At 38.9% G+C, this 27,330-nt stretch overlaps 1 protein-coding gene across 1 annotated transcript in view; it reads left to right on the forward strand.

The window, feature by feature from the left end:
• Positions 1-481: 481 nt before the first annotated feature.
• ARPC2 (actin related protein 2/3 complex subunit 2) overlaps positions 482-27,330 on the forward strand; it is a 30,743-nt gene continuing 3,894 nt past the window's right edge. The window contains 10 exon segments of the mRNA XM_032217208.1: positions 482-751; positions 12,958-12,992; positions 13,597-13,709; positions 16,540-16,585; positions 17,177-17,363; positions 18,541-18,634; positions 20,125-20,254; positions 22,075-22,081; positions 23,764-23,863; positions 24,570-24,670. Of these exon segments, the coding sequence (XP_032073099.1) occupies positions 678-751; positions 12,958-12,992; positions 13,597-13,709; positions 16,540-16,585; positions 17,177-17,363; positions 18,541-18,634; positions 20,125-20,254; positions 22,075-22,081; positions 23,764-23,863; positions 24,570-24,670 (887 nt within the window). The 5' untranslated portion in view covers positions 482-677.

Below are 27,330 nucleotides of genomic sequence, written 5' to 3' on the forward strand. Positions count from 1 at the left end.
TAGGAAATGTCTCCACTTGTCAATTCACAAAGATCACGTGTGCCCGATCGCCTGTGCGACTGCAGGCGTAGGAGTGTCAGGAAAGGCAAGCATGCGTGTTTGTGGAGAGGGTTGTGGAACGCTCAGAGTTCATAACTCAGTTTACACAGCTCAGCACCAAGGGATCTACAGTTCAACTTTATCTCTATACATTTTCGTCCCTTGAAATGTGAGGATTATCCAATCCCACGTGCGATGTCAAAGGGGACAGACGACCCAACAAGCAGGGGCGACTTCCCTTTTGCGACTCCAAGTAAACTGCGCGCGCGCAGCTCGGTAAAGAGAAGAAGCGCCCGCAGAAAAACTCCCTGCACTTCCCGAGGCGAGTCTCAGGTGGAGAAGGCGAAAGAGCGCGTGCGCACAACTCCGTGTCTCTCTCTCTCTCTCTCTCTCTCTCTCTCTCTCTCTCTCTCTCTCTCTCTCTCCTCCGTACCCGGAAGTGACGCACAGTGCCGGCTCGGAGAAGGTGGGGTAGAACCCTTAGTGGCGGAAGCGACTGGAGTCGGGCGGGTCCCCGGTGCAGCGCGCTCCTCGGCTTAGGTGGATTTTTTTCCCTTCCCCTTCCCTGTTTCCCCCCCCGCTCCTCCTCCTCCTCCCCCGCCCGGCTTCCGTACCCCCTCCTCACTATCGCCATCGCCATGATCCTGCTGGAGGTCAACAACCGCATCATTGAGGAGACGCTCGCGCTCAAGTTCGAGGGCGCGGCCGCTGGGTGAGAGAGGCTGGGAGAGTGGGAGTGGCAGCTGGTGGACGGACGGGCGGGCAAAAGGGAACGGGCGCTCGGGGCCCAGGCGCCACCACCGGCCGACTTGCCCGCTAAGGAAGACGAGGCTTGTCAGGGCTCCCGAGCGACCGGACGGGGATATGTGATCAGGCCTAGCTCCCCTCTCCCTGCCCGCTGGTGGGACTCTTGGTGGGGAGAGACCCTTTCGAGTAGGGAACGGTTGGGTGGGTGGGGGGAGGCACCGACTGTTGGCCCCGATGGAGGGGGAAGGGCGCGGAGCCAGGCCCCGGCTGCTGCTCTTCCGCTCGCCATTTCGAAGTGACTCGGTGGTTGAACCCTCAAGCCCAGCACGGAGAGAGGCGCGGTTTCTCTGGCATTTCTCCCCTCCCACTGTCAACACGTTGGTAGCTCTCCTTCCGGGCCTCGAAAGAGATTCAAGTCGGTGGAAGTTTTTTTTTTCCCCTTAGGAAGAGAAGTACCGTACTTGGTATCAGAAGCGCTTCTGAAGGGCGACTCGCACCACATTGCTGCCCGGCTTCCTGGTCGGGGGTTTTGGGGGGGGGGGGGGTTGGGGGGGGCTGCTTGTCCCAAAAGTGTTTTTGGGGAAAAATGACAGCCATGACCTGGATGGCTGAGAATCTCTACAGACTTTCAGTGTTGCTTCTTCTTATTTTCTGTTCCTCAGACAGTTCGGTCACCTTTTTTAAAAACCTGGGTGCGTTCCCACCTTTATGTGAACGGTGTATACGTTTTAGATCAGGGGTTGCCAATCTTTCAGATCACAGGGACCACTACATTCATAATTTTAAATCCCGCAGACCACCAATATGAATTTTTTAAAAAGATAAATAGTATTTAGTGCAATATTTTTTAAAAATGCAAATACTTTTTCTGCGGACCACCAAAATTTTCTCGTGGACCACTGTTTTAGATAATACCTCACTTAACCCAATAGGAAAGTTGGGTGTTTTCAGCATTTTCTCAAGAGGAGAGAGTGAAGCATCTAAGAAAATCTAGAGGAGGGAGGTCTTAATAGTCACACTTGAAAAATGCAAACAAATATTCAAATTCCCAATTTCTTGCCTACTGAATATATCTTGGGTGTGGTTTGTCTTTCTCTATTCCCTGATCTGTTATCTTCTAGTCTCTTGGCTGTTTTGTGTGTGGTATACACCAGTGGTCACCAACTGGTAGCCCGTAGACCACTGGTGGTCCATGAGAAAATTTTGGTGGTCCACATACCATCAAATGTACACAAATGTTGTGGTTTGAAAACATTTTGTGTGACATAGCTGTCAACAAGGCATATCTAGCAAGGGATTTGTTATAATGAATAGTCAAGAAACGCCTTGCAGGATAAAAATAAAATATATATTTCACTATTCATCAAAAACCACCACCCCCATTTTAATTGGTTTGCTGGAAATTAGGATGCAGTCTATTATATACCCCTCTAGTGGTACTTAAAACATGATTTTAGACAGTTTGGGTCACTTTTCTTCTAAATATTTGTGCCAGCATTATGTTATATTCCAGTGTTTAATAGAAGCATATCTTTGATGCTTAACTTTGATAAATTTAAGTTTGATAACATTAAATTTAACTTTGATAAAATTATTGCATCTACCAACTATGCATAAATATTACCTGCTTAACTAAAGCTATTAAATAAATCAATATATTCAGGAACTTAGCTTAAACGGAAAAGAGCCGTTTCTCTAATGCAGTAGATATAGCTGAATTTGCAGCACTTTTAAGTTCATTTCCCATGCAATACAACACTACAGTATATCCTATGATAATATTGTGTAGCGAAATCTAGATTTATTTTAAAAATGCTAGTGCCAACTATTTTAACATCTCTGGGCAGTTTCATCATCTTTAGTGTCATTTGTTCCATAATGTATTCTCAGCCTTAGAGAATGTAGTTATTGTAACTGTTCATGTCCAATGCATCTGTTGTGGGAATCAGAAGAGATGCCCTGTTGATTACCTGAAACTTTTACTGGGCTGCTGGGAAGTGTGCAGTCCTATATGTAATTCAACTATTTTATTAGCTGTAGCCATATCTGCTGGTTCTGAATATTCACAAGTTTGTAGCAACAGTCCCAAATAACATGAGATTCTGGAGAATCATGTCATTGGAAGTTTCATATTTGTAGGCATGCATTTTTCATATAGATGTTGCTTCAGGTAAATATGTATGCAAATTCCTCTGTTGCTTGCAGTGGATACTTCTGAAGATTGCAGAAAATTAATGAATGTCTTTGATGCACTAAACTCATTTTTGCCAGAAGTCCTATAGAGTAGGGGTGTCAAATTCGATTTCACTGAGGGCCGCATCAGGGTTGTGTTTGACTTCATGGGACCGGGGTGGGCATGGCCAGCTCGACATCACTCGTGTCGGGGGTGGCCCGAGCGCTCTGCCAGCGAAAATGGAGCTTGCAAGGGCCTCCCATGGTCCTCCTGAGCTCAGTTTTTGCTGGCAGAGGCACCGCAGGCCGGTCCTTTGCTGTTTCCAGGGCAGCCCTTTGGGCCAGATCTAAATCCAGGCCTTGAGTTTGACACCCCTGCTATAGAGCTTATGATTATCCTTCTTTATTACATGCAGTTGTGTGTGCTTATTGTCTTACACTGCCTTTGCTCTGGTTAATTCAAAGTATCATCTTTATTTTATTAATTTATATGTTTGGTGAGGTTAATTTTTATTAAGCAACTTTTAGTAGCATCCAGTTGAATAACACATCTACCTGTTAATACAAAAAGCATTCTTGAGAACAAGCATTAATACTACTAGTATATAAACGGAAAGGAAGTTATTACTTCTGCATTTTTAAGGACAGAAACCATGTCCTGACAAGCTCAGAGCCAAGACAAAGAACTGAAATGAATGCTAATCTATTTGCTTCAAGCTGAGTCATCTCTTAAAATACACCTAATGGGTGTGTACAGTGAGCTGTTTCCTATATTTATTAGAGAAAAAAATCAGCCACATTTCCCTATATTCAAGGTGCTTTTAAAAAAAAGCTACTCGTTAAATTTGAAAACTATATTGTACTGGTTTGAGTCTCCTTAAAATAAGATTATTTATAATTGCAAATATGAACTGAGTGAATCAAGTAACTGTTACAAAATAGGAGGCTATAATGCACTTGAGAAATATGAGTATAAAATTTGACTTACATTTGAGGCTGCTGGCTTCTTAGTAGGTTTTTTTAGATAAAATCCAGTAATAAGACTAATATGTAACAGTTGTGATTCAATGATTACATTTATTAAAAATTTGGAACCCCCTCATTCCCTTTGTTTGATAGAGGAGCAAGGGCATTCTTCCTTATCTCTTTTGAATCATGTGTTATAGAAGGGTTATGCTCACTGTTGGATCAAATCAACAAATTTAAACTTTAAATTTGTATAATAGAGAACAAAGGGCAAAGAAGTTCTAGGAAGTATATCTGGCTTACATTTTTTTAATATTTAGCTTTCTTTACATTTTTGCGGAACACTTGCATGACTTCTTCAGTGTCCAAGAATATTAAATAATAGGTACTTTTAAAAATTAAAGTCAGAGCATTAGAGCAGCCCAGAATGCTAATCATCCAGTGTTGGTGGATGTATTAATTTGCGAACATTATGCCCACACCTCTTATGCTGTGCTAAGTCATACCCTGCTGCTTTATTTAGCAATTTTCACTTTAATTTTAGTGTATTTATAAAGGGCACATGTTACTCTTTCCCACATTAGAATTAACATGAGAAAGTAACACTCAATGAAATATCTTGCATTTTTGTGAAGAAGTGTAGCATTTAATAGCAATAGCAATAGCAGTTAGACTTATATACCGCTTCATAGGGCTTTCAGCCCTCTCTAAGCAGTTTACAGAGTCAGCATATTGCCCCCAACAATCCGGGTCCTCATTTTACCCACCTCGGAAGGATGGAAGGCTGAGTCAACCTTGAGCCAGTGAGATTTGAACAGCCGAACTGCAGAACTGCAGTCAGCTGAAGTAGCCTGCAGTGCTGCATTTAACCACTGCGCCACCTCGGCTCTAAGATTTCATGATAATCTATCTGCAGAGCTCCTGGCATACCTTTTAAAAAAAATACTCCATATGGTTCTTTAAGCTTTATAGTATCAGATTCCATTTAGGCTTAATTATAAATAATTTACTGTAATCAATTTAGGACAAAATCTGGTTATTTAAAAATATTAACAAGTAAAAAATTGTCAAATTTGCCATGCCTATTAGGTTAGGTAGGATAGATCAGAATGGAGAAACACTATGTAGTTGGCAAGAGTTGACAGTTGCTTGATCGCTGTAATCACAAATGATTGATAGCTTTGAATATAGGCAGTTGTCATTGGTTAGTCTGCAAATTATCTTAGAAAGTCTGCTAAAAATGACCAAATGGAAATTTTTAATATTAGAACTTCTGCATAGTAGCTGGTGTCTTCATTTTCTCACAAGGAATTTTACAGTATATAAGAATGTCAATAAAGTGAATGCTTATGCTAGCATTCCAAATATGTACCGTATTTTTCAGAGTATAAGACGCACCTTTTTTCCTCAAAAAAGAGGCTGAAAATCTGGGTGCGTCTTATACACCGAATACAGCATTTTTTTGCCTCCTGAAGCCCCGCCCCTTCACCAAAATGGCTGTGCATAGCTTTATGGAGGCTTTCAGAGAGCTCCTGGGGGCTGGGGAGGGAAGAAATGAGCAAAAAAAATGAGCCGTTTCCCCCCCCCCCGCCCAGCAGCACTCTATAAGTCTCCATAAGGTTATGCATGCAATTTTTTTGACAAAAACCAGGTCATTTTTTGCTTGCCCCCGCCCCCAGCACTCTGCAAGCCCCCAAAGGCTATTCATGGCCTTTTTTTAAAAAAATGGGCCCGTTTTTGTGAAAAATGGGCCTTTTTGGGAGGTTTGCAGAGTCAAAAACTTTTTTTTTCCTTTTGGAAAGCTCTTTAACTGATTGATGAGAATTACATTGATCAAGTGCTGTTCCAGCAGAAACACCTACCTATCTACTGTATTTTTCTCTATCTCTATTTCTCTGTCTCTATCCCTCTACCTACCTACACACACACACTCCCTACCTACCTACTGCATTTCTCTATCTCTATTTCTCTGTCTCTCTATCCCTTTATCTACACACGCTCTCTCCCCCTACCTATTTACTGTATTTCTCTCTATCCACCTATCTACCTAACTACTCTCTCTCCCCCTCCCTCCCTACTGTATTTCTCTCTCTTTCTCCCCCCCCCTCTATCTACCTACTTTTTTTTAAAAAAATGCCTCTTCAAAATCTTGGTGCGTCTTATACTCCGGTGTGTCTTATATTCTGAAAAATACGGTAATTTCTTTGCTAAGACACTTCAATATCCAGTTGCAATTGCAACATTTGTATTACACAACAAGGCAAACTTAAAATCTTAAACTACTGTTTCTAAGAGAGAGAAAAATAGAAGGTCTTAAACAGAAATCAGAAGCAATTCCTAATGTTTAACAATATATTGACTGCAATTATTAGTTTGAGCACAATTAAAGGAAAAAGTGTAATTTGTAAAGCATATAAATTTTAAAAAATATTTTCCTTTGTTTGCTTGCCATTCTGCTTTTCCTTGTTTATGTGACTTCTGAATTCATTTTCTGCATAACAACTATATCAAAGAAAAATATTGAGATGAATAAAAAAGAAATGTAATGAAAAAGAACACAACATATGTTATAATCCTTGCTAGGCACTGCAGTTCAGGTGATTGATTTCTGAAATGTACTGTGAATTGAAAATGCAACTATTGGCACTTATTGCCATGTGGACGCTTTAATATAAGGCTTCAATCAATCCTTTGATTGGAGATATCAGCTTGCTGTATAATGAATATGTAAATCTACTAGAAGCACTCAACTGAAGAGATGGCAAAGTGATAGCTGAATTAGCAATATTTTTCTTTTATTAGAGGAATGCATTGACTCATCTTCCTCCTCAAAAATATAATGCTCATGTTGATTCCTTGTTTTTTTTAAAAATATGATTGATTTTGCCTTGTATCTTTATCATTTGGAACAAAAAGTTTCTTCCCCAAATAATTTTGCTTAGGATTGTAACGTAAGCTTGCCAGTACCATATATTCCAAAACCCAGTATACCCCTTCTTTTGTGGATCCTGGAATCCTCCAGAGGTGGGTTGCTACCAGTTTGCGCCTGTTCGGTAGTGGAAATTGGGACTGAGTTGCAAACCGGTAGGGATGGCAGGCTGGCCACACCCCCGAATCAGTTCTCCAGATGCCGCTATCGTTGCCGGCTTGGTTTTTAATCATTTTTTTCATGTTCTGCGCATGCACAAAACACTTTACACTCAACTGCATGCAAAGCGAACTGGCAGCAATGCCAGCAGCAACCCACCCCTGCAATCCTCCCTCTGATTTATTATTTGAACCAGACATTAATTTTGAACTCTGCAATCTCCTTAACTATGCTACATTGTTCATGCATGCCTCATATATGTATTGGACCCCACATTTTCTGATTTTTATTAATAATAGGGACATTCTGTACAATAGTCTCCTTTGCATTCTATAACTTACTTGATAGTTTGTGCTGTTCGCCTTGTATCAGTGTAGATGAAAAATATATTGTACAATGAGTATTTGATGATGGTTTAAAATATGTACTTGTTTAAAGCCATGCTAGTTGCCAGTACTTTCCATCAGTGGGTTTGGGAGTATGGGGGCAATGTAATTGAAAAAGTACAGTAATTTTGTATAAAAATAGTATGCAATTATGGTTGATTGAAGAGAGAAAGAGGACAGCAGGAAGAGAGTAGACCAGCCAGATCCTATTCTCATCCCAGCAGTAGGGTAAATGTGGATTCAAGGAATACTTTAAAAGGATACAATGTTTGTTTATGCTAATGAGAAAAATGGAGAACCACCTTTAGCCAAAATAAGTCTGCTGATCTTATCTTCTGAGTCCAGATGAGCTTGTCAAAACACATCTTTCTTGCATTTAGAGTGAGAAATAGGAAGGCAGCTGCCTGCTGAGTGGTATTTTGGGTTTATATGCCTTATTGGTTTTTCCTTCAAGCAGAGAGCTGATGGTATACGTTGGGTGTCTGCAACCTGTGGCTCTGTGCTGCATGCAGCTCTTTCACCACTCTGCTGTGGCTCCCTGTATCCCTGTTGCAACAGGGATGAAAGAGCTATTGCCCTGTCACGGCGGTGGCAATGGGTGGAGTCTTAGTGTGGGAGTGAAGCACCCCTGTACTTGCCTTTGCACAGCAACAGGATTCCACCTTGGTTGTGGAATTTGCTGTTGCCCCCAGCAAAAAGGGCTGGGAGAGAACAGCGGGGCGGATCTTGAGGGGTGTGGGCCATCGCCCAAGCCTAGCCTTCCTCCTTCATCAGTGGGGCCAAAAGAAAGAAGGGGGCCCCAGCATGCAGAATGAATGCAGTTGGGGCCAGATTTCTGGTTGTAAATCATTAGGTTGTAAGACAGGACAAGATACCCATATGATTGGTCCCAATTTTTTGACATTTTTGGGGACAATCATTTAGAGCAGGAGTTTCAAACTTGTGACAGCACATTGTCATATGACATATCACAACTTCCCCCCCCTTCGCTAAACAAGGGATGGGCATGGCCAGTGTGTGACGCATCTGGGGCGCTGGCCGTAATTTTGACACCCTAGATTTAGAGAATCAACCATTAAGTGAAGCTATGGTTATTAAGTGAATGGCAAGGTTCTAAGTGTGAACCTATTCTTCTAAAGGGGCATTCGCCAGAAGTGCTTTATAGGGCATAAAGTACTTTCTAGCCTGTCATAATTTCAAACAGAGATTAAGCAACCAGTTGTAAATTGAAGATTACCTGCATATTGTTCTAAATATGATTAAATAACTAATATTACTAAAAATATCTTTGGGCTGTACATTTTTATTCACAGGCATTCTCTTTTATGGAGGCTATACATATAAGGAACTTTTGACACTTATTACCAGCTTTTTTTTGTAATGAATCTTGGAAATGTTAAGTGTTTTCCAATTGTCCAGTATCAGCTTCAAATATCACATTTGAAGCCACATTTTATTAATTAGCATTTTCTTGCTATCCTATGGAATCCCAAAAGATATAGTGCAAATGAAAAAAAAGATCATCACAAGTTCCTTTCCAGTAGCTCCCAATTATATAAAACAACATTTTAATTGTATAATGTTTTCCTGTTGTGAAAATAAATGATCTAGGCTTTAACTAGACAGTAGCTTATTAAAATAGTTAAATATTCAAGAGTTTGATTTATAAAAGTGGTAGTATTTTATAATTTCACCTAAACAGTGTGTCTTCTATAGTTGTGCTATGCAAGAATAAGGTTGGTTTTGAGACATAAAGACTATTATTTTTGGATTTCGCTGATACACTTGCAAATATGAGATTGAAAATGAAATCCCAGATATTGCCTTCCTCTGGGGAGAAAAAATGCTATATATAACTGGTCACGATTCTAGGAAAAATGGAATTGCTAATGAAAAAGAAGCCTATACAAATTATAATTTATCTTGGTAGAGTTGTGAATGTATAATGAATATGATAGGAATATTCCAGAGAATGCAATAAATACAGGGTAGAATCTCTCTGGGTATGACCAACACATTTTCATAGTCTGGCAGAAGACCTCATCAAAGTCTAGCATAAAATGCGGAAAATATAAGAATTGTACTGAACATGTGGTATGTTGTCCAAAGAAAAATTAAGATCCCACATCTTAATTTTAATATTTTATGTACCACTTTATCTTATCCACTATAAATGGGACAAAGGCTTAGACTTCATACCTTAATTGCTGTTTTTCATAGTGGATCATTTGTAGATAAGGTGTCTGTATCTGGTGATTATTGGAACAATGTGGACTATAGATAGGTTGATATTGTTTATTCTGCCTTCTTGAATCTAGAGATCTTTATATCGGAGTGTTTATTGAAAGAGGCCATGAAGGAATAATTTTTTCATTCTTTTCCTTAGTCTTTATTATGTGTGTTAGTGCACAGTCCTCTAGCAAGGTGTTTTTGTTATTTAAGTAAATTGCTACATTAATTGTTGATAAATCAGGAATGATACAATCCTTCTCCAGATTCCAGGGAACTTTCCACATAGAATAAACAAGCAGGAAGAACAAATAATTTTTTTGTGAAATTGTAACAGGAAGTGGTTGCAAGTGATTACGTTCTGTGCATAGTATGAAAAACTAAGTAAGGAAACCATTTTCTCATCTTTTAATAGCAGAAGGCATCCAACTACTTCTACTGTTTTTTGCACAATTATGAGAACTGAAAAACTAGACGGTTATGCAGAGAGTCTTTCCTAGTCTATATCTTTCGTTCAGTATTCTCTTTGCAGAAACTGTCTGGAGAACTTATTGATATAGGCAGAAGGGGATTTCACCAAGATAATTCTTTGCCTCTTCATTTCATATAATTCTGGATTACAAGCACCGACTTTATAGACCAGTGTTGGCGAACATTTTCGGCACTGAGTGCTGAAATGGGAGCTCACGTGTACACAGGAAACCAGAAGCCCAGTGCACATGTGCACACTGGGCAGCTGCTCTTCCTGTTTCTGGCATGCGCACCACCCAGCTGGTGTTCACGCATGCATGCACGCCATAAACTGGAACACCAGATGTGTGCACCGGGAAGATGATCTTCTGGTTTCTGGTGTGCGCATGTGCACTGCCCATCTGATGTTCCAATTTCTGGCATCCATGCACACACAAAGACTAACTGACCAGTGCGCATGCACATCAGAAATTGAAAGACCAAGTGACTGGCGTGTAAACGCATGCCGGAAACCAGAAAAGCAATGGGCAATGGCTCACATGCCTGGATAGATGGCTCTGTGTGCCACCTCTGGCATGCATGCCATAGGTTCACCATCACAGATATAGATAGTATATTCTTATATGCTAAAACAAGGAAGTTTGAAATGGATCTTCTGTAATTAGTATAAAAAGAGTGTTGTTAATTTCCAGAATTCATGCCTTATTTCTATTTCTGTTATTTCTATTTTTCATTGGTTTTCTCCTTACCTCTTATTCTACAAATGCTATAAAAGTATGTATGTGTGCAAATGTGGGAGGATTGTTGAGAACTTGGTTGTGCAACAACTTAAAAAGGTCCTAAATGAAATGGTTTATCTAGCCCCCTTTTAAGTTGGGCTTCAGCCCTGGTTATGGGATTGAGACAGTATTGGTTGCGCTTTTTGATGACCTCTAGTGAGAAAAGGATGTGGATAACATATCCATCCTTGCTCTTCAGGACTTCTCAGCAGCCTTCAGTGCCATCGACCATAATATTCTTCTGGATAATAGCTGTGGGGATTGAGGGTGCACAGCACTGTAGTGAGTTGGTTCTATTCCTTTCCCAATGGCCAGTGTCACTTGATCTTAATTTGTGGCAAGATGTCCTGCTCTTGGCCTCCTAGTTTTTGAGTGCCTTGGGGTTTGGCACTATTTTCACTCCCGTTTAACATCTACATGAAGCCACTAAGTAAGATCATCCATTTAAATCTCCACACCCATGAAATAAACAGTGCTACCAACATTCTGTGTAAGTGGATGGGGCACAATAGGCATTGACTCAATCCTCTTAAGACTGAGTGGCTTTGGGTTTTGGGATCTAGGAATTGGATGAAGTTGCATTGCCCTAGACAGACCCTGCATACAATTTCGATGTCCTTCTGGAGTCATGACTATAACTTGAAGAAAAGGTGGCCATCATGTCTAGGAAGGCCTTTACATAGCTTCAGATTGTGTGCCAGTTGTGCCCATATCTGGATCGGGTGGCTCTATCATTCATTCTGTGTCCACCTCCTATATGGATTTCTGTAATGCACTCTACACATGGGCTGCCCTTGAAGAGTATTTGGAAGCTTCATTTGGTAGAAAATGTAATGGAACAAGCAGATCTAATTTGCTGGTAGCCAATGTATCCTGGTTTGTAAGTAATCAAACAATAAATTTTATCAGTCAGGAAAGCAGTACTCAAATTTGTTGATATGGTATATGAAATTCTGGTCTTCCAAGGCTGCTTTACAACTCTGTATGTTTGTTTAATCCAGGCAAAAATATATTAGAAATCTTTCTCAATAAGCTGTCCTATGCAAATATTTCTCTACTTAACAGCCACTATTGGGCCCGGAATCTTGGTCATTGAGCAAACTGACAGTTAGGCGAGAGGTCACATGGCTACTTCATTTAATGATTGCAATCCTGGTTATTCTAGTTGTTAAGTGGAGCACTGGGGAAAGGGCCAGGCCTCTCGGTGTAATGGGGTGGAAAGAGAACCTGACTTCCCCTCCCCCCAACTGGTATGCAATAATGATGGTATGTGCTAGCCTTTTTCCTTCTAGAGGGGCAAATGCTAGCATTTTCACCCGTCAGGGAAAACATGACAGAACAAGCCAATATTTATCCCCCTCTGGCAGGGGAAACACTAGCAAATGCCTGCATTCTTAAAGGCTTAGAACAGTGGCATTCACTAGTGTTTTCACAAGATTTTATTTCCATTCCTCCTACACTGAGGAGGATTTCTCCTCCCTGTATAGAGGAGGGGAAAACATTCAATGTACTGGGGGAATGGACCTCAAATACAGTGTTCCCTTTATTTGCAACCTTCCCTGCCTTCTTCCTCATTGACTTTCTGGGGAAGCCAGCAGAGAAGATTGCAAATGATGATCATATGATTCCTAGGCATTTGGCAACCAGTCATAAATGCAAACAGGTTGCCAATTACCAAAATGCAATTTTGTGATGGTGGTGGTGGTGGTGAATGGGCTACAGGTAAGCGCTTTACAATATTTTGTGGGTTGTAAAGCACCTGTGAACGTGAACTCATTAAAAAAAAATCTGCCGTAAGTCAAGGACCACCTGTATAAATGAGAGGAAAAGGGTATTTGATTTCTATTTACTTTTATAAAAATGTATTTGGCAGTATTAAGTTACAATTTTGTCATTTCACTGTAGAGGAGGCAGAGAGGATTTAATTAAAAGCTAGAACATGACAAATGCATAATAGTTATGAGCATATTTGAAAAGGTACTATAGAGGAAAGCCTAAACTTCAACCTTTCTAAAACTTGCTCACTCCTTTCAACCTTTTATAAGTAATGCACCTTTTATTTTCCTCTTCCCTTCCCCAGAAACAAACCAGAGGCAGTAGAAGTAACATTCGCAGGTACGTTCTCTACTTTTTAATTTTAAAAAACTTACTGGTGTAAAAGGAAGAGAAATGTTCTGAACAAGATTGCATAGGCGGATGCAGGCACCAATTACGTCGTTGATTACACTGTTAAATACAACTGACGGTCCTCCAGCCACAGGGATGTTGGTGAAACTATACTTTTCCCTACAAAACAACCACCAACACTCAGTGTAACCCAGTCTCACTAACTGGGTCCAATAGTCTCCAGAACCAAGCCCCTAAACAGAACAAAAGTCAGTTCACCAACCCAATACAGAGATTTCAAAACAAGGTCCATAAACCACAATCCAGAGTCTGCAAAGCTAAGTATGCAAATCCAGAAAATGGCATGTTGTATTTTTACTTACACACACATACACAAACCTTTGGGCACCAGGGACCAATGGATTTTACATATTTTTATAGGTAATGGGTACACGTAATTGTTTTTTTTTATTTCTGTTTTATAAACTCTGTATTGATAACAGATTCACAATGTAAACAGTTGTTTTGTCTTTGTTTAGATAGGTTCATCTTTCAATATATGCCTAAATTGAAAATATGCAAGCACTTCAAATTTTCAAATTTTTGTTTCTAGACTTTGATGGAGTTCTTTACCATATTTCCAATCCAAATGGTGATAAAACAAAGGTTATGGTCAGTATTTCTCTGAAATTCTACAAAGAGCTCCAGGAACATGGCGCTGATGAGGTGAGATTAGGTGTATTGCATATGTCTTATATGAAAGCTTCCCCATATTCATCAATTAGTTATTTGTAAGTTAATCATGATGTCATCAATATTGTCTCTATTTATATGCATTTTGCTATTAGTATTTAAATGCATTAACTTCATTGCTTCCTCCTCCTTAAAGTCTTTGGGGCGGGGGTGGTCATATATCAATTTTTAAGACAGTTAAATAAATAACTAAACAGATGCATCCTGTCACTGCCCTTTCATTTAATAACCAAGAAAGAAACCACTCAACTCCATATTTCAGAATTAAGTGTACTTTTACTGGCTACAAACGAAAAGAAGCAAAGCAAAGCTGAATCTGAATAAAAGGCGCGAAAGCAATAGATATCAATACAAGATTCAATCCCCTTCCCTTGGTACCCCAGTCCATAGTCCAATCATATTTCACCCAACTGTCAGGTGGGAGACATCTTCGAAAATCATCATCAGGATGGAATGCTGGACAGTTGGCCTTGGCGGGAAACTCCCTTCCTTCCACATGCGCAAAGAGATGGTGAGAATAACTCCCTAATTAAACAGTCCTCCAGTACAGAATGATTCCCTTCCCAATTACCATGTCCCCCCTCCCCGTTTCAATGGCAGCCGAAAAACAGCAGCGAAGCAGAGGCTGACACATCCAGCTAAGAAGGAGGGTTCTAAAATTTGATTTGCATAAACGGAGGATAAACTGGTGTGTACATATACAATCAGTAATATAAAATATGTAGTAGGTAGGTATAGGTAGCTACATAGGTAGATATTACAACATTTAGGATGTTAGGTCTGACTCAGTTGTTTAGGTGCAATATTTGTGAAAGCATTGCCTTAGACATTCTCCTTTTCCTGACTTGCTGAAAGTTCAGTGGTTTCATGCCCCCCCTTCTGTAGAACAAACATATTCTTAAACAAATTAAATTTTATTTCCAAGTATGAAACAATGGTAAATACACCTTCAAGACAAACAAAACTTCTTATGATTGCATCCATGCGATGTTCTTGCCTGTGTTCTATAAATGGTTTGCTCTGCCTTCTTCCTAAAGGTGCTTTTTTTCAAAAGGTAATTGGACTTTCTTGGGTTTTTTTTCCCTTTGAAAATGTTTGGCTTTTCATCAAATGAACTGGACTGACCTGAACTGAGGAAGATTCTTGGATGAGAAGCAAAATGTTTTCAAAGGAAAAAATGAAGAAAGTACAGTTGCCTTTTTTTTATATATAAAAAAAAAAAACCTTGGAACAACCATGACCTGAATGTTTGAGAATCTCCATAGACATTCTGCTACGATGTCTTTTTCAACTTCCCTGTCTAGCCTACAGCCTTGAAATTATGTCTTTCCCCGTACCCCATCTAAGCATCAGCCAGGAGAATCTTGCTTAGCATTTGAATCACAGGGGTCAGTTTGGTATTGCTATCTGCTAAGCTGAATTTCCAACATTACGTGTGTTTCGGTTCATAACTTTGGTCCTGACAGCAAAGTAAAAACTAAATGGAGAGAAGGACCTCAGTCCTTCTCCTGTTCACCGGTGCACTAGCATTAAATGGTATTCTGTATTAAACCAGGAAGCTTCTAGTGAACCATTTAGAATAGAGAGACTCATACTATGTGTCTGCTTAAATTTAGCTCTTTCTGCTCCTGAAGAATGAATTGATAAAGTTGTGTTGTATTGCAGGTTTCTTGAAGATAACCATTTATGGTAGAAAAAATACTCCTTTCTGTGTCGTGTGGTTAAATGTCTCAGCAGAAAGTGTGACTCAGTTCCTGAAATGGTTTTCAGATGTTTCATAATTGTAGCGTTCGTGCTGCAGTTGGTGTCGGTTTACATAGACACTTATAACATTGCTAGATTCGTTTTGAGGGTCACCTAAGAAGAGCCAAAAGAAAGTCCAGGAGATAAGGCCCATGTCAACCCCTGTACCTACTATGAAAACCTGGTGCCTGTTTTGTCTGAGAAAGTCAGTTTGAGATTGATTTGTTTCTGAGAAAAAAAAAATGGTTCTCTTCCACTTCAGGATATGATTGGCTTTAGTGCTTAATCCACAAACACTGGAAAAATCTCTGCCCCTCCCTTTTGTCTTTTTTTTTTTCAAATGAAAACTTTATGGTAAATAATGTACTTATGGTATACATATAAAATTCATTGTTCAAAAACTCATTGACCAGCAAATAACTTCAGGATAGCAAACATCCTGGGTGTATTTAACTAAAACACTATAGAATTCTTTGGAGGTGATTTATGGGGTGATAACCTAAAATTGCAATTCTGTTAACTTGAAAGGAAAAGCCTAATTTCATATTCTCAAGACTTGAGTATGAGAAATACTAAAATTTGAAGAATATATTAAATTCATTTCCTCCTTGGAGAAAATGAAGAAAGAGACATTATGCACTATGCAAATTGTATCACAAATAATTTATTGGTAGATTTGGTTGTATAGAGCTCACCTATTTATTTCTCACCTTCTTGGCTTCTCATTTTTTGGAAATGAAAGCAGACATGCCCCCACTAACAGCAATAAATTGTGACATTTATATGTCATATCTTGAGATCAGCAATATCGAAATGAATCTTGAGAATAGAGTAACAGTGGTGACTTAGGATGTTTTTTCCCATTGTGCCTTAGATCTATCTCCATTCTTTAATTGAATTTTAATTTGAGATGATTAGAACTAATAATTGGGGCATCCAAAAAATGATTTGTCCTAGAATTGTCTAGAAAAGATTTAGAGATTTTAAGGACAAGAAATTCTGAAGAGACCAAATAAATAGACATGTTAAGGCTCATAATAATTTTTTTTCTGTCTCCTAGTTATTAAAGAGAGTGTATGGAAACTACTTGGTAACTCCAGAGTCGGGTAAGGCTAAGCATAATTTGTGCCTTAATTCTTATTCAACCTGTTGTTAAATTGTAATTATTATCTGCATTTCAAACAGAGAAATTGTTCTCCATTTTTTCAATCCAGCTCATAGTTGGGCTCTTCTTGTTGCAGTGCTATTTTAAAAAATACCCGCCTCCCTTCAGCGTTCTTCATGGAGATCTGAGAACATCAGAGCTCTATTTCTCTGCCGCATAAGCTTCTGGATCCACCCCCAAGCAAGGCCCCGCTTATCTAGTTAGGGATTCTTTGTACTGTATAAAGAGAGTGACAGGCATTCAGAAGCTCTGGAAAACCATGGTTACCTTCAACAGTACTGCTTCCCACTCATTTGTCCCAAAATGCAGGGATAAGAATTGCTTTCTCTCACAGTTGGTGAAAGGAGGAGAAACAGTTGCCTGATTGAAGGAGAAAAGCATGTTTAATGTTGCCAATACTTTATTTGAATATCTTCCTGTTGGGGAATTGGAAGGAAAGAACCTGTGTATGACTGGCCAGTATTGCTTTCTCCAAAAAGAATTAAGATTGAAAAGGAAATCTGCAAATATTCTTATTATTTACCTGTTCTAGGTTACAATGTCTCTTTGTTGTACGATTTGGAAAACCTCCCGGCTACCAAAGACTCCATTGTCCACCAAGCAGGCATGCTGAAACGCAACTGTTTTGCTTCGGTGTTTGAGAAATATTTCAAGTTCCAAGAGGAAGGCAAAGATGGAGAGAAAAGAGCAGTCATCCACTACCGAGATGATGAGACAATGTAAGAAGTGCTGTCTTTTTCTTGCCTCGTGACTTAGTCAGTTTCCAGACCCTCAGATTTTAAGTTGTTCAAAACATTCCACCTTCATTTATCCATTATCACTTGGCATCCAAAAGCTCTTTTAGATAGGAAATGGCAAATCTTTTAATAGATAAATGTTGACAGCCGGTTAAAGCTAAAGCCTGTCTGAAACATGCAGTACAAATCAACATACACGGATTTCCTAAATACATCATCATATGTAGGGTACTATACACTAACGCCAATTGGATTAAAATCATGAAGCACTGTCCCCCGTATACTGGAGTAGAAATGGTAGCCTGTGGTCCCTGAATCCAATTTTATTCCTCTACGTCTCTTCCAACCCTGATTGCTAAAAACTGAAATTTTCTTGCTGTTGAATCAGAGAATCCCTGTAGATCTTAAAATAAGCATACAGTAGCATATTAAAAATAAATAGTCTTGCCCACTTTCTTTCCTCAGCCTTACCTCCAACTGCTATTGAGGATGCTGAGGAACTCAAGTCCAGTGAGCTCAGTTTTGAAATATTACTGGTTGCCTAGAATTTAAAAAAAAAGCCCTAACCCTGTAATTTTTGCTTTCGTATGAAGGAAAAATGTACACATGGATTGTAGCAGGTGATCTCATGCAGCTAGAGGGGGAAGTAGCATAATCAGAGTCTCAGCAGCCAACATGAAAAAGGAAGAAGTGGGAGGAAGAGCGTATTGAGGAAAACTATGGAGAACAATGAGATGCTTTAGGAGGAAAGGTGAAGAAGTGGGTGGAGGGGCAGTTCTTGAGAGGATCTTGAATGGCAAGTGTATGTATTGAGAATGAGAGAAGGAAAGAGTTGGGAGTAGGATCTTTCTCTGTTTAGCAATTAGCTTTTCACTGAAGTTGGTTTTTTATTGGCCATGTTAACAAGGACAACCATATTGTGTAAAAACTTTTGTTTTGTGGTGGTGGTCCTACCACTTTCTCAACATTCCAAAAATGCATATGCCAAACTCAAAAAGGATTAAGGACTGCAAAGAGGTACTGTACTAGTTCTCAGGCTGTTGTGTATACTCATATTGGAGTTGAGGTATGTGTTTACAAACGTTTCTGTTTGTAAACGAAGCTCTTAGTATTGAAGTAAATTTCTTAAGGTGTTGGCTTTTTTAATCCCTCCCTCTAGGTACGTGGAATCAAAGAAGGATCGTGTCACAGTGGTTTTCAGCACAGTATTTAAGGATGACGATGACGTTGTGATTGGAAAGGTGTTTATGCAGGTAGGACCATTTCTGTTTTGTAGAGATTTAGTGGATTGTGATTGACGTTCCTATTCTTAGAAGTTTGCTATTGCCCTTAAAGTGAAGTTCTTCTCCACTAAAACTAACTGCTAATACTGGTGCCTCTTGAAATTTACTTATTTTTTATACAAATAAAAGAATACTTACCATCTGTCTTGCTATCTGCATGAAGACTGAAGAAAAGAGGGAGTTTGAATAGAAGAGCAAATGCTCACTTGAGACATTATCTGTTTGCTCTGAACAGCTGGCTGGCTGGCAACATTTCCTGCAGGATGCAGAGTGGAAGATGAAAAAGAGAATTTCAATTGCTCTGTTGAGGCACAATTGTGTTTTGTACTATCCCAGTATCAGATACTGGAGACTCTTTTATTGGATTTCCTGAATTGTTTCCATTCCTGTGGTTTTGAATTACATATTTATGAAATTATTTATAACATTTATCTGATCACCTGAAACCTTTTGGATGTAAGCCTTTTATAGTACTTACGTAATAAAAGCAAAAGTCAAGATAACAAAAGCAAAAATCAGGAAAAAATTACTTAGAAGAGTAGTTAGAGAAGCTAGAATGACAGAAAAGGTGAACAGTGGGTATGATTAATATACAAAGGTTCTTCAGAAAAGCCATGTTTTTACCTTCTCAAAACCATAAAGGTTGGGGCCTCACCCACAGCTCAGCAGGTAAACTGTTCCAGGGGAGGGGGCTCTCTACTCCCATTTTACTAGAACAGCCAAATACTATTTCATCATGTTTATGTTTAGCCCTGGAACATAATCATAAAAATACAAATGCGGAATATGTTAGAATCCCTTCATAATTTGGATTAAGAAAGATGTCCAGCTTGTAATTCCAAATTAATTTGATTCTCAGCACCTGCTTATCTTTCTAGAAATTATGCGTTTACAAAAAAGTGAATTCTTCCCTTGAGCAAGGGAAGTAGGAAGCAGCATTAGTGGAAAGTGAAAGAAATACAATATAGAAAGAAGAACATTGAAGATTTTTTTCCAGTGTAAGAACTTTAATGTGAGGAATAAATTTAAATAACGAAAAGAAAAAATAGGACAAAAATATCATTTAAATCTAAATAAAATAAACATTGGGGAGAACAGTAAAATTGCTTTCTTTACATTACTGAGGAAATATAGCATAAAATAAACCCCATAATTTAGTTATCAGTAAAGTCATGGCACGGGTAGTGCGCATGATTTATGTGTCCCTCAATAAAGCTATTTGGGAAGGGTGTGAAGGAGTTCGGCTTTCTTATCAACTATACCCGAGCTTTTGAATTTAGTTACTTCCGTGTTAAGAAAGTGACCTCTTTTCTCACTTTGATTTAAACAAGCAAATGATTATGTTAACTAATAAATAACAACTAACAGTATAGTTTTTAATCTTTATTAAACTTGTATTCCATGTTTTCAGTGTGTTATTTTTCACGATCCCAACACTCTCATGCCTTTTGCTACCCTAGGAATTTAAGGAGGGGCCGTCGTGCAAGTCACACAGCCCTCAAGTGCTCTTCAGTCACAGGGAACCTCCCTTGGAACTGAAAGATACAGACGCAGCAGTTGGAGATAATATTGGATAATCACATTTGGTAAGTGAACTTGTTCCCAGCCAGGCTAGGATTGGATGGTAACTATATAAGAGCTGTTTTTCCCAAAACATTCGTTGTTTCTCAGAAATTACCAAACTATGTCCAAACAACATAGCTGTGCACGTTTCTTTTAAAGCATTGTGATACACAATTCTTAATATGCTTTGTATATAGCTGTACCTTGCAGGTCACTACTTAAGCAAATGCACTCAGAAATTGCATCTATAGACTATCACTGAGCCACTCTTCTGTTGTTGACAAGATACTTGAAGAAAAGATTATTCTTTCTTGAGAGTTATACTTGTTGCCCCTACCAGGTCAGTAAATGCCCAGGTTAGATTGGAGGCAGAAATTTCCAAAATACAGGTATGATCTTGGAGGCTGATGACTAATTATTGGTGAAAACTCGATTCTTTCCAATAGGGTTGCCACCTTTAATTTTTGCTGATTACTTCTTAAATTGGAAATTGGTTGTGGAGCCGAAAGTTGCATCACGTAGCTTTTGGAACCATTTTTAGTATTGTTCGGATACAATCAGGCTATGCAGGTTCTACTCTTAAGAGTGAATGTTATGGAGCATCAGGCTGAAATAAATAGGCTGTTCCAGAATAATAGAATTTAGATTGATACGGGTGTATGGAAACCAGCAAATTATTTATATCCTCTCATCTTTCCCAAACTAAGAAAGAGATTCTTTAAAGCCAGGACATAACATCCTGCCTTTTAGATTGCTTTAATGCTGAAACTCCACTAATTGTGTATACCTGCCTATGTGGTGTTAATGAGCTAGAAACACACAGCCATTCACTACTGCACTGTATATTTTATAGGACATCAGATTGATTTAATTTTACCCAGTTATGTAATCATGTTGGAAAATTGGTCAAATACCTTTTGAAGTTCCTTTTGAGCAGTTGAAATCTTCATTACCTGCTCAGTAGCTAGGTTTTACATTGCCACAATGGGAATAAAGCAAAAGCTGGTACAGAGGTAATTTTATTGACACCCCCCCCCCCTTCAATCCCCGGTCTCATTTTTCTGTAGTTTTACAGATTATGTTGTGAAAACACTACCTTTTTATATTTTTGGATTTTGTATGGGTTTCAGTTTTATTGTTTTTGACTCTTTAGGATTATAACTTTAATGCTAACAATGTTGTATTCCTGAGATTTACTCTATTGATGTTGTAATATACTATTATGCTACTTATTCTGCTTAAAATGTTTTTAGGTCAGGGTTGTAGCTCTGTACTTTCTATGCATTTTGTCTTTTTGTTTTCTTTGAGCTGGTCATTGATTAAATAAAGATTACTTCATTTGGCTTTGGTAAATTTATAAACTAAGATTGATCAGCCAGCACTAGGACTTAGTATTTCTCCTAAGAAGGGCTAACTGTCTTCAAGAAAGTACCTATGAAACCATCTGTAAGGAATTTGTTTGTGAACCTTGAAGATTGCCTGAGCTATCATTCGATCATAAGTATTCCATTTCTTAAGTTAAATGAATTGTTGAGCAATTCCAAGCAATGTTTTCTGATGGGGGTTTTCAGGACCAAGTTTCTGATTTCTGATTTGGTTGTAATGATCGATCTTACAGGTTAATGTTGCTCATAGAAGGATTTATGGTTCTTTGATCCTGATTTTTAGCTGATCTGAATATTTTAAAGACCAGTAACTTTGGTAGAAAGTTCATAGGTTAAAATATGCTTGCTGCACTGTGTGCATCCCATCTTATTAATTCACTCAAATTAAGAAATTTAGTATATTTTGAAATTTTAGTATATTTTGAATTTCTGCATATAAAAAGTAATATGTTGAAAGATTAGCCTTTGTGCTTGCTTCCCTAAACCATAATACAATGTTGGGTACAGCCCATCATGAATTATAGCTGGTTTGCAAAGCAGCAAAAGTCACTTGTTGGAACTTGGGAGTCATGCGGCATTTAATTCCAGTATAGGCTGAGTCGTATCTGTGACAGCCCAACTGCGGTATATCATCAGAGAATGCAGTAATAATAATGGTCAGTTATAATATGTCTCAGGCACCAGGGAATGACAGTTTCCTTCCACTGGAAAGCCTTTGATTCTTGCATAGCAATCCCTTTGTTCTTTAGCTTTTTTTTTTAATGTGTCATCACTGCACAAAATGTCCAGTTTCAAAATATTGTATAACTCAGAGATGTCATATTTGGCGTTTGTTAAAAGCATTCAGTGAATAATTGGGGAGGAATATGAAGTACATGAAAGGATGTCACACAAAAGAAAGTCAACTCTTCTGTATTGACGGACAGGCAGCAATGAATATCATGTATAGGTCAATCCCCTCCCCTTGGCACCCCAGTCCATAGTCCAATTATAATTCACCCAACTGTCAGGTGGGAGATATCTTCAAAAAACATCATCAGGGTGGAATGCTGGACAGTTAACCTTGGTGGGAAACTCCCTTCCTCCACATGCGCAATGAGATGGTCAGGACAGCTTCTAGAATATTCCTCCAGCACATAATGATTCCCGTCCCAAATACCATGCCCGTCCTCCCCGTTTCAATGGCAGCCAAAGCAGCAGCAAGGCAGAGGCTGACAGCTATGCTGAAAGCCCTTGTATAGTAAAACAAATTCTATAGTTAGGTAGGGAGCTTCCCACCATAGGATGTCTTCAGGCAGGGCCTAAATGCACAATGCTTATAGATACTTTAACTTGGATAACCGCACTAAGCAAAGAGTTGAACTTGTCCTACGTGGGCCCTTCCAACTACATGATTTGTGGGGTGGGCAGAGGGAAAATGAGAAGGCTAACTTTGCTTCTCTCTTTCCATAGCTTTCTTATCTATCTTTCCATATCTGTACTATGAAATCATTTATTATCTTTTTAAGGCTTTCTGGATGATGTTAAACCCCTGAATTTTCAGAATTGTATATTTTGAGAGGGGGCCTTCATCAACTGAAATGTATATTTCATTGAAATAGTAAAGATTCCCATACCACTGTGACAAAGAGAAAATGAAATAGTATCGAGGTATTTAGCTTGTTTTAATAAATCATGAAAGAGGACTAACTTAAAATGTTGTCATGTCTGCCAAGAATTATTTCAGTGTCTGCATACAGATAAGATGAATACTTAGCACTGTTGTCACAAATAGATTATTGTAATTTTCTCTCTCTTTCTATCAGTGCTAGCTGAATTATAACTGTACTTAATGAAAATCTGCATAAAGAAAATGTTGGGCTCAGTGTTATCTTAGTTATCTACCTGATATAACTAAGTGTTCTCTTAGTTGTGTACCTGACACAATTAGAATGATCAAAATGCAGTTGGTAATTGGTTTTCAAGAAACCAATTGGAGAAAACTTGATTATATCTGTTCTGTACAAATGCCTTTATTAATTATGGAAATGATGCAGATGATGCAGATGAATATTGAGCCAAAGAATAAGATATGTCAGTTTAGCAATTGTCTAATGTAGCTATGCAGTGATTGCTAAAGAATAAACATTTCTTGATGCCTTCTCTTTGCAGTGTTATTTCCCGCCATACCAATGCTGCCGCAAGAGATAATACCATAAATCTGATCCACACATTCCGGGACTACCTGCACTATCACATCAAATGCTCCAAGGTATAGGAATGGTATCTAGAGTCCCGGGGATGCAAATGCCTCATGTAGTTTGGGAAAAGGAAATGACTGGTTATGACAGTAACTTTAAAAAGTTACTTACATCCCACCCTTGAAATTACCACTGATGCACCATCTGTGTGGTCATGTGTTCACAGGGTATATTTACATTTACTGTATTTTCGGAGTATAAGACACACTTCCTCTCTCCCCCCCCCCCCCAAAAGGTGAAAAATTGGGTGTGTCACCGAATGTAGCCCCATCCACCCGCTGGTCTCCGCACGTCATATTTTAGGCCAGGCTGCAGGGATTGCCAAAGATCCCCCCCCCCCGCTTTCATTTTCAGCCTCTGAATACTCCATTTCAGACCTGTCAAGGCTGTGTGGATTGCTAGAGCATGCGCTCACAACCAGCGAATCTGTTGCTAAAATTCTCCTCTGGGAACAGCTGATGGGGGTATTCCGGGAGGCTGATCCAACCGCCAATCAGTTGCTCGTGCGGAATCAGGCTAATGTGCTGAAGCTGACCAGGCTGTTGGCTAAGGACGCTAGCCAGATGAATACCGATGGATGCTGGTAGGCAGAGGCAGATTTTTTTTTCTTATTTTCCTCCCAAAATGTGCATCTTATACTGCGAAAAATACAGTAGCTTGAATTTTAAGAAATATGAAGAGCCCTTACATATGTTTTTTTCTTCTTCTTTAATGCAGGCTTACATTCACACGCGCATGAGGGCAAAAACATCAGATTTTCTCAAAGTGCTGAATCGTGCCCGGCCTGATGCAGAAAAGAAAGAAATGAAAACAATCACGTGAGTTTTAAAGGGGCGGTTTCTTTCTTCTGATTATTTATGGAGTAAATTTGCATAGCTGCTCATCTGAAATATGTTAGTCTGAATGGCGTCCAAAGTGAAAAACATAAAATAGTGCACAGTAAAAAGAAATCATTCAAAACTAAAAACAATAAAAAGCAGTAAAACAATTTTAAATTATTGCAAAATCTGCAGGATAGTGCACTCAATTTTCTTAGCATTACATGATCTATTCAATAGCTGATACAATGCAGCCCTGAAGAATACAACGCATATAGTCATGTTTTAGTGTTTAAACTAGGATAATGCATGTATAAATTAGATCTGCTTAAAAACAAGACAATGTGAACAACATAGACTTAACATTTTATTATTGCTCACATTTCATCTATGTTGGTGCATGTATGTATATATCCCCCAAACAGTTGCTTTATTGTGGTTCAGCTAATGAAATAATTGATTGAACTTCCTGCTAACCTAGTGCAGTAATATATGGATAGATAATCAAAATAAAATAATTCACTCATGTCATATAGGACTGAATTGAAACTGAACAAGTTCACAAACAAGTCAGTGTTTACCAAAATAGATCACACAGTTAATTTTCCAGAAGAAGAATAAATGCTACAAATTAAATCATTATGGGTTATCTAAAATGCAATTACTTTAGCAAGCTCTTTATGAATTGTAGAACTCCACCTCCATTGCATTATCTTGCTGGGTTAGTAACTGTAGCCTTGAATCCGAAATATTTGCACGCCTACAGTGTCAATGCATAAATTTGTGTGTTTTAGCTTTTCTATTACCCCTTTGTACGATATTTTCTAGGCTTTTAAGTTCATGACACTTACTTCACATAAATCCCTAATATTGTTGCTGAGAGAGACTGAAATCTAAGTCTTATTCACTAAGTAAAATTAAGTTCGCTTATTTGGGGGAATAATGCTTTATATTCCTGAATTCCCTTCATCTTTGAATTATAAATACGAACTCTTTTTGGTAAGATCAGCCCAACTAGATATTATTTATACTGCCACTATGGTTCTTTTGCTGCTCCCTTCAGTTGGAAATTTATGCTACATTACTCTTTAACAAGCGAACCAGAGTACAAAAGAAGTGTGGGTGTTCATGAATACAGATAATTGTTCTTTCTTTGTTAAAATAAAAGCTTTAAGAACTGAGGTTACTTCAGTTGCTGTTTTTATTGAAATTATTGGTAATTTGCAATAGTGGTGATATTTGTAGCTCGGGTGTAGGATGAAGGTGAAGGTTCATTCTTCAAGCTTGTGGGTTGGTTTCTGAATGTTTGTTACCAGGCTAGGTAACATCTTCAGCGGATTTTAGGGAATGTCAATGTCAATGTTTTTCTGTTTATAAGGACTTGAGGTGTGGGGTGTGTCAAGTGAGGGTCTTGTGATGGGTCAGGTGTGAGTTGTCAGTGAGTCTTGTGATAAGGAGGTTACATCAGATCAAGGTTATTGAGGGTTGAACTGCTGGGGGGTGGGGAGTTGTATGGGGTACCAACCCCTCAGAATCCAAATCAACTGCATAGCCAACCAGAGACAGCACCAGCCCTCAACCAACCCATGCAACCCTCTCCCCCACCAGTTCACCCTTCAATGACCCTGACCTGATGTAACACACCCACACCCTTATAAACAAGAAGAACACTGACATCCCCTAAACTCCTCTGAAGATGTTACCTAGCAGACTTCCGGGGGCGGGACCTTGCTGATGGCGGCAGCTTAACGAGCTGCCCCCGGGTTCCTGGCCGCGTATCTGCCTAATACCTGGTAGATACCTCATTCTTCAGGCAAAGAAGATGAGAGAGAGATCCAGCTGGTAAGAGCTTTTCTTGAAGTTTGCAGCTTTGTTTTTTTTTTTTTGCTGCGAATGGAAGGGGGCCAACCGAAGGCTGAATCAATCTCCGTGCCAGGAATTCCTGCTGTAATCTATACGGCGCAAAGTAAGGAACCCCCACTTAGGACAATTTTTATATATTTATTGAGATTAATACAAGCAGAGTCCGTACCTGAGAACCTTATCTGCCTTTTTTTTCAAAAGAAAGAGCTTTCTTTGTGCACTTGGTTTCTAAAAAATAAGCTCCTAAAATGGCGGGTGCCACATTCCCTAACTGTCCGGCAAAGAAAAGATCAAAGGAACAGCCAGATAGCATTCTCTTACTAATTAGTTTCGTTTCTCTGAAGAGCTTACAAGACTTTTTCTTATCAACTTTTAAAAGCTTCAAAAGACTCCTTGTTAATATAGAGACATTCCAAACAGAGATGAATATGAACTGTTGAACTGTTTCGTTACAATGCTAATCTTTTGAAACCTGCTTTGTTACAATGCTCTTTTTCTGAAACCTTTTGAAAAACCTCTAAGAACAAATAAAGGGGGACCTTAATACTTTCTTCCCTCGTAAGATACACAACGGGCCAGCAGAGTTTGAATAATTGTTGAATAATGCTTGAAGAAAAGATATAATGGCATCAAAATTAAGTTCGGGGAGACCTCTTTTAGGAGTACATCTCACGCACTTGGCACCAAGTTGCAGCTTCCACCCTCTATGCCCCCTACTGGAGATTTGCTAACGAAAGAACTTTTTTTTGAGACTCTTAGAGAATTTAGAGAGCAGAATTTAGAAACTTTCAGAGAAT

The sequence above is a fragment of the Thamnophis elegans genome, chromosome 1, assembly GCF_009769535.1.
Source record: "Thamnophis elegans isolate rThaEle1 chromosome 1, rThaEle1.pri, whole genome shotgun sequence".
In the NCBI taxonomy this organism is placed as follows: domain Eukaryota; kingdom Metazoa; phylum Chordata; class Lepidosauria; order Squamata; family Colubridae; genus Thamnophis; species Thamnophis elegans.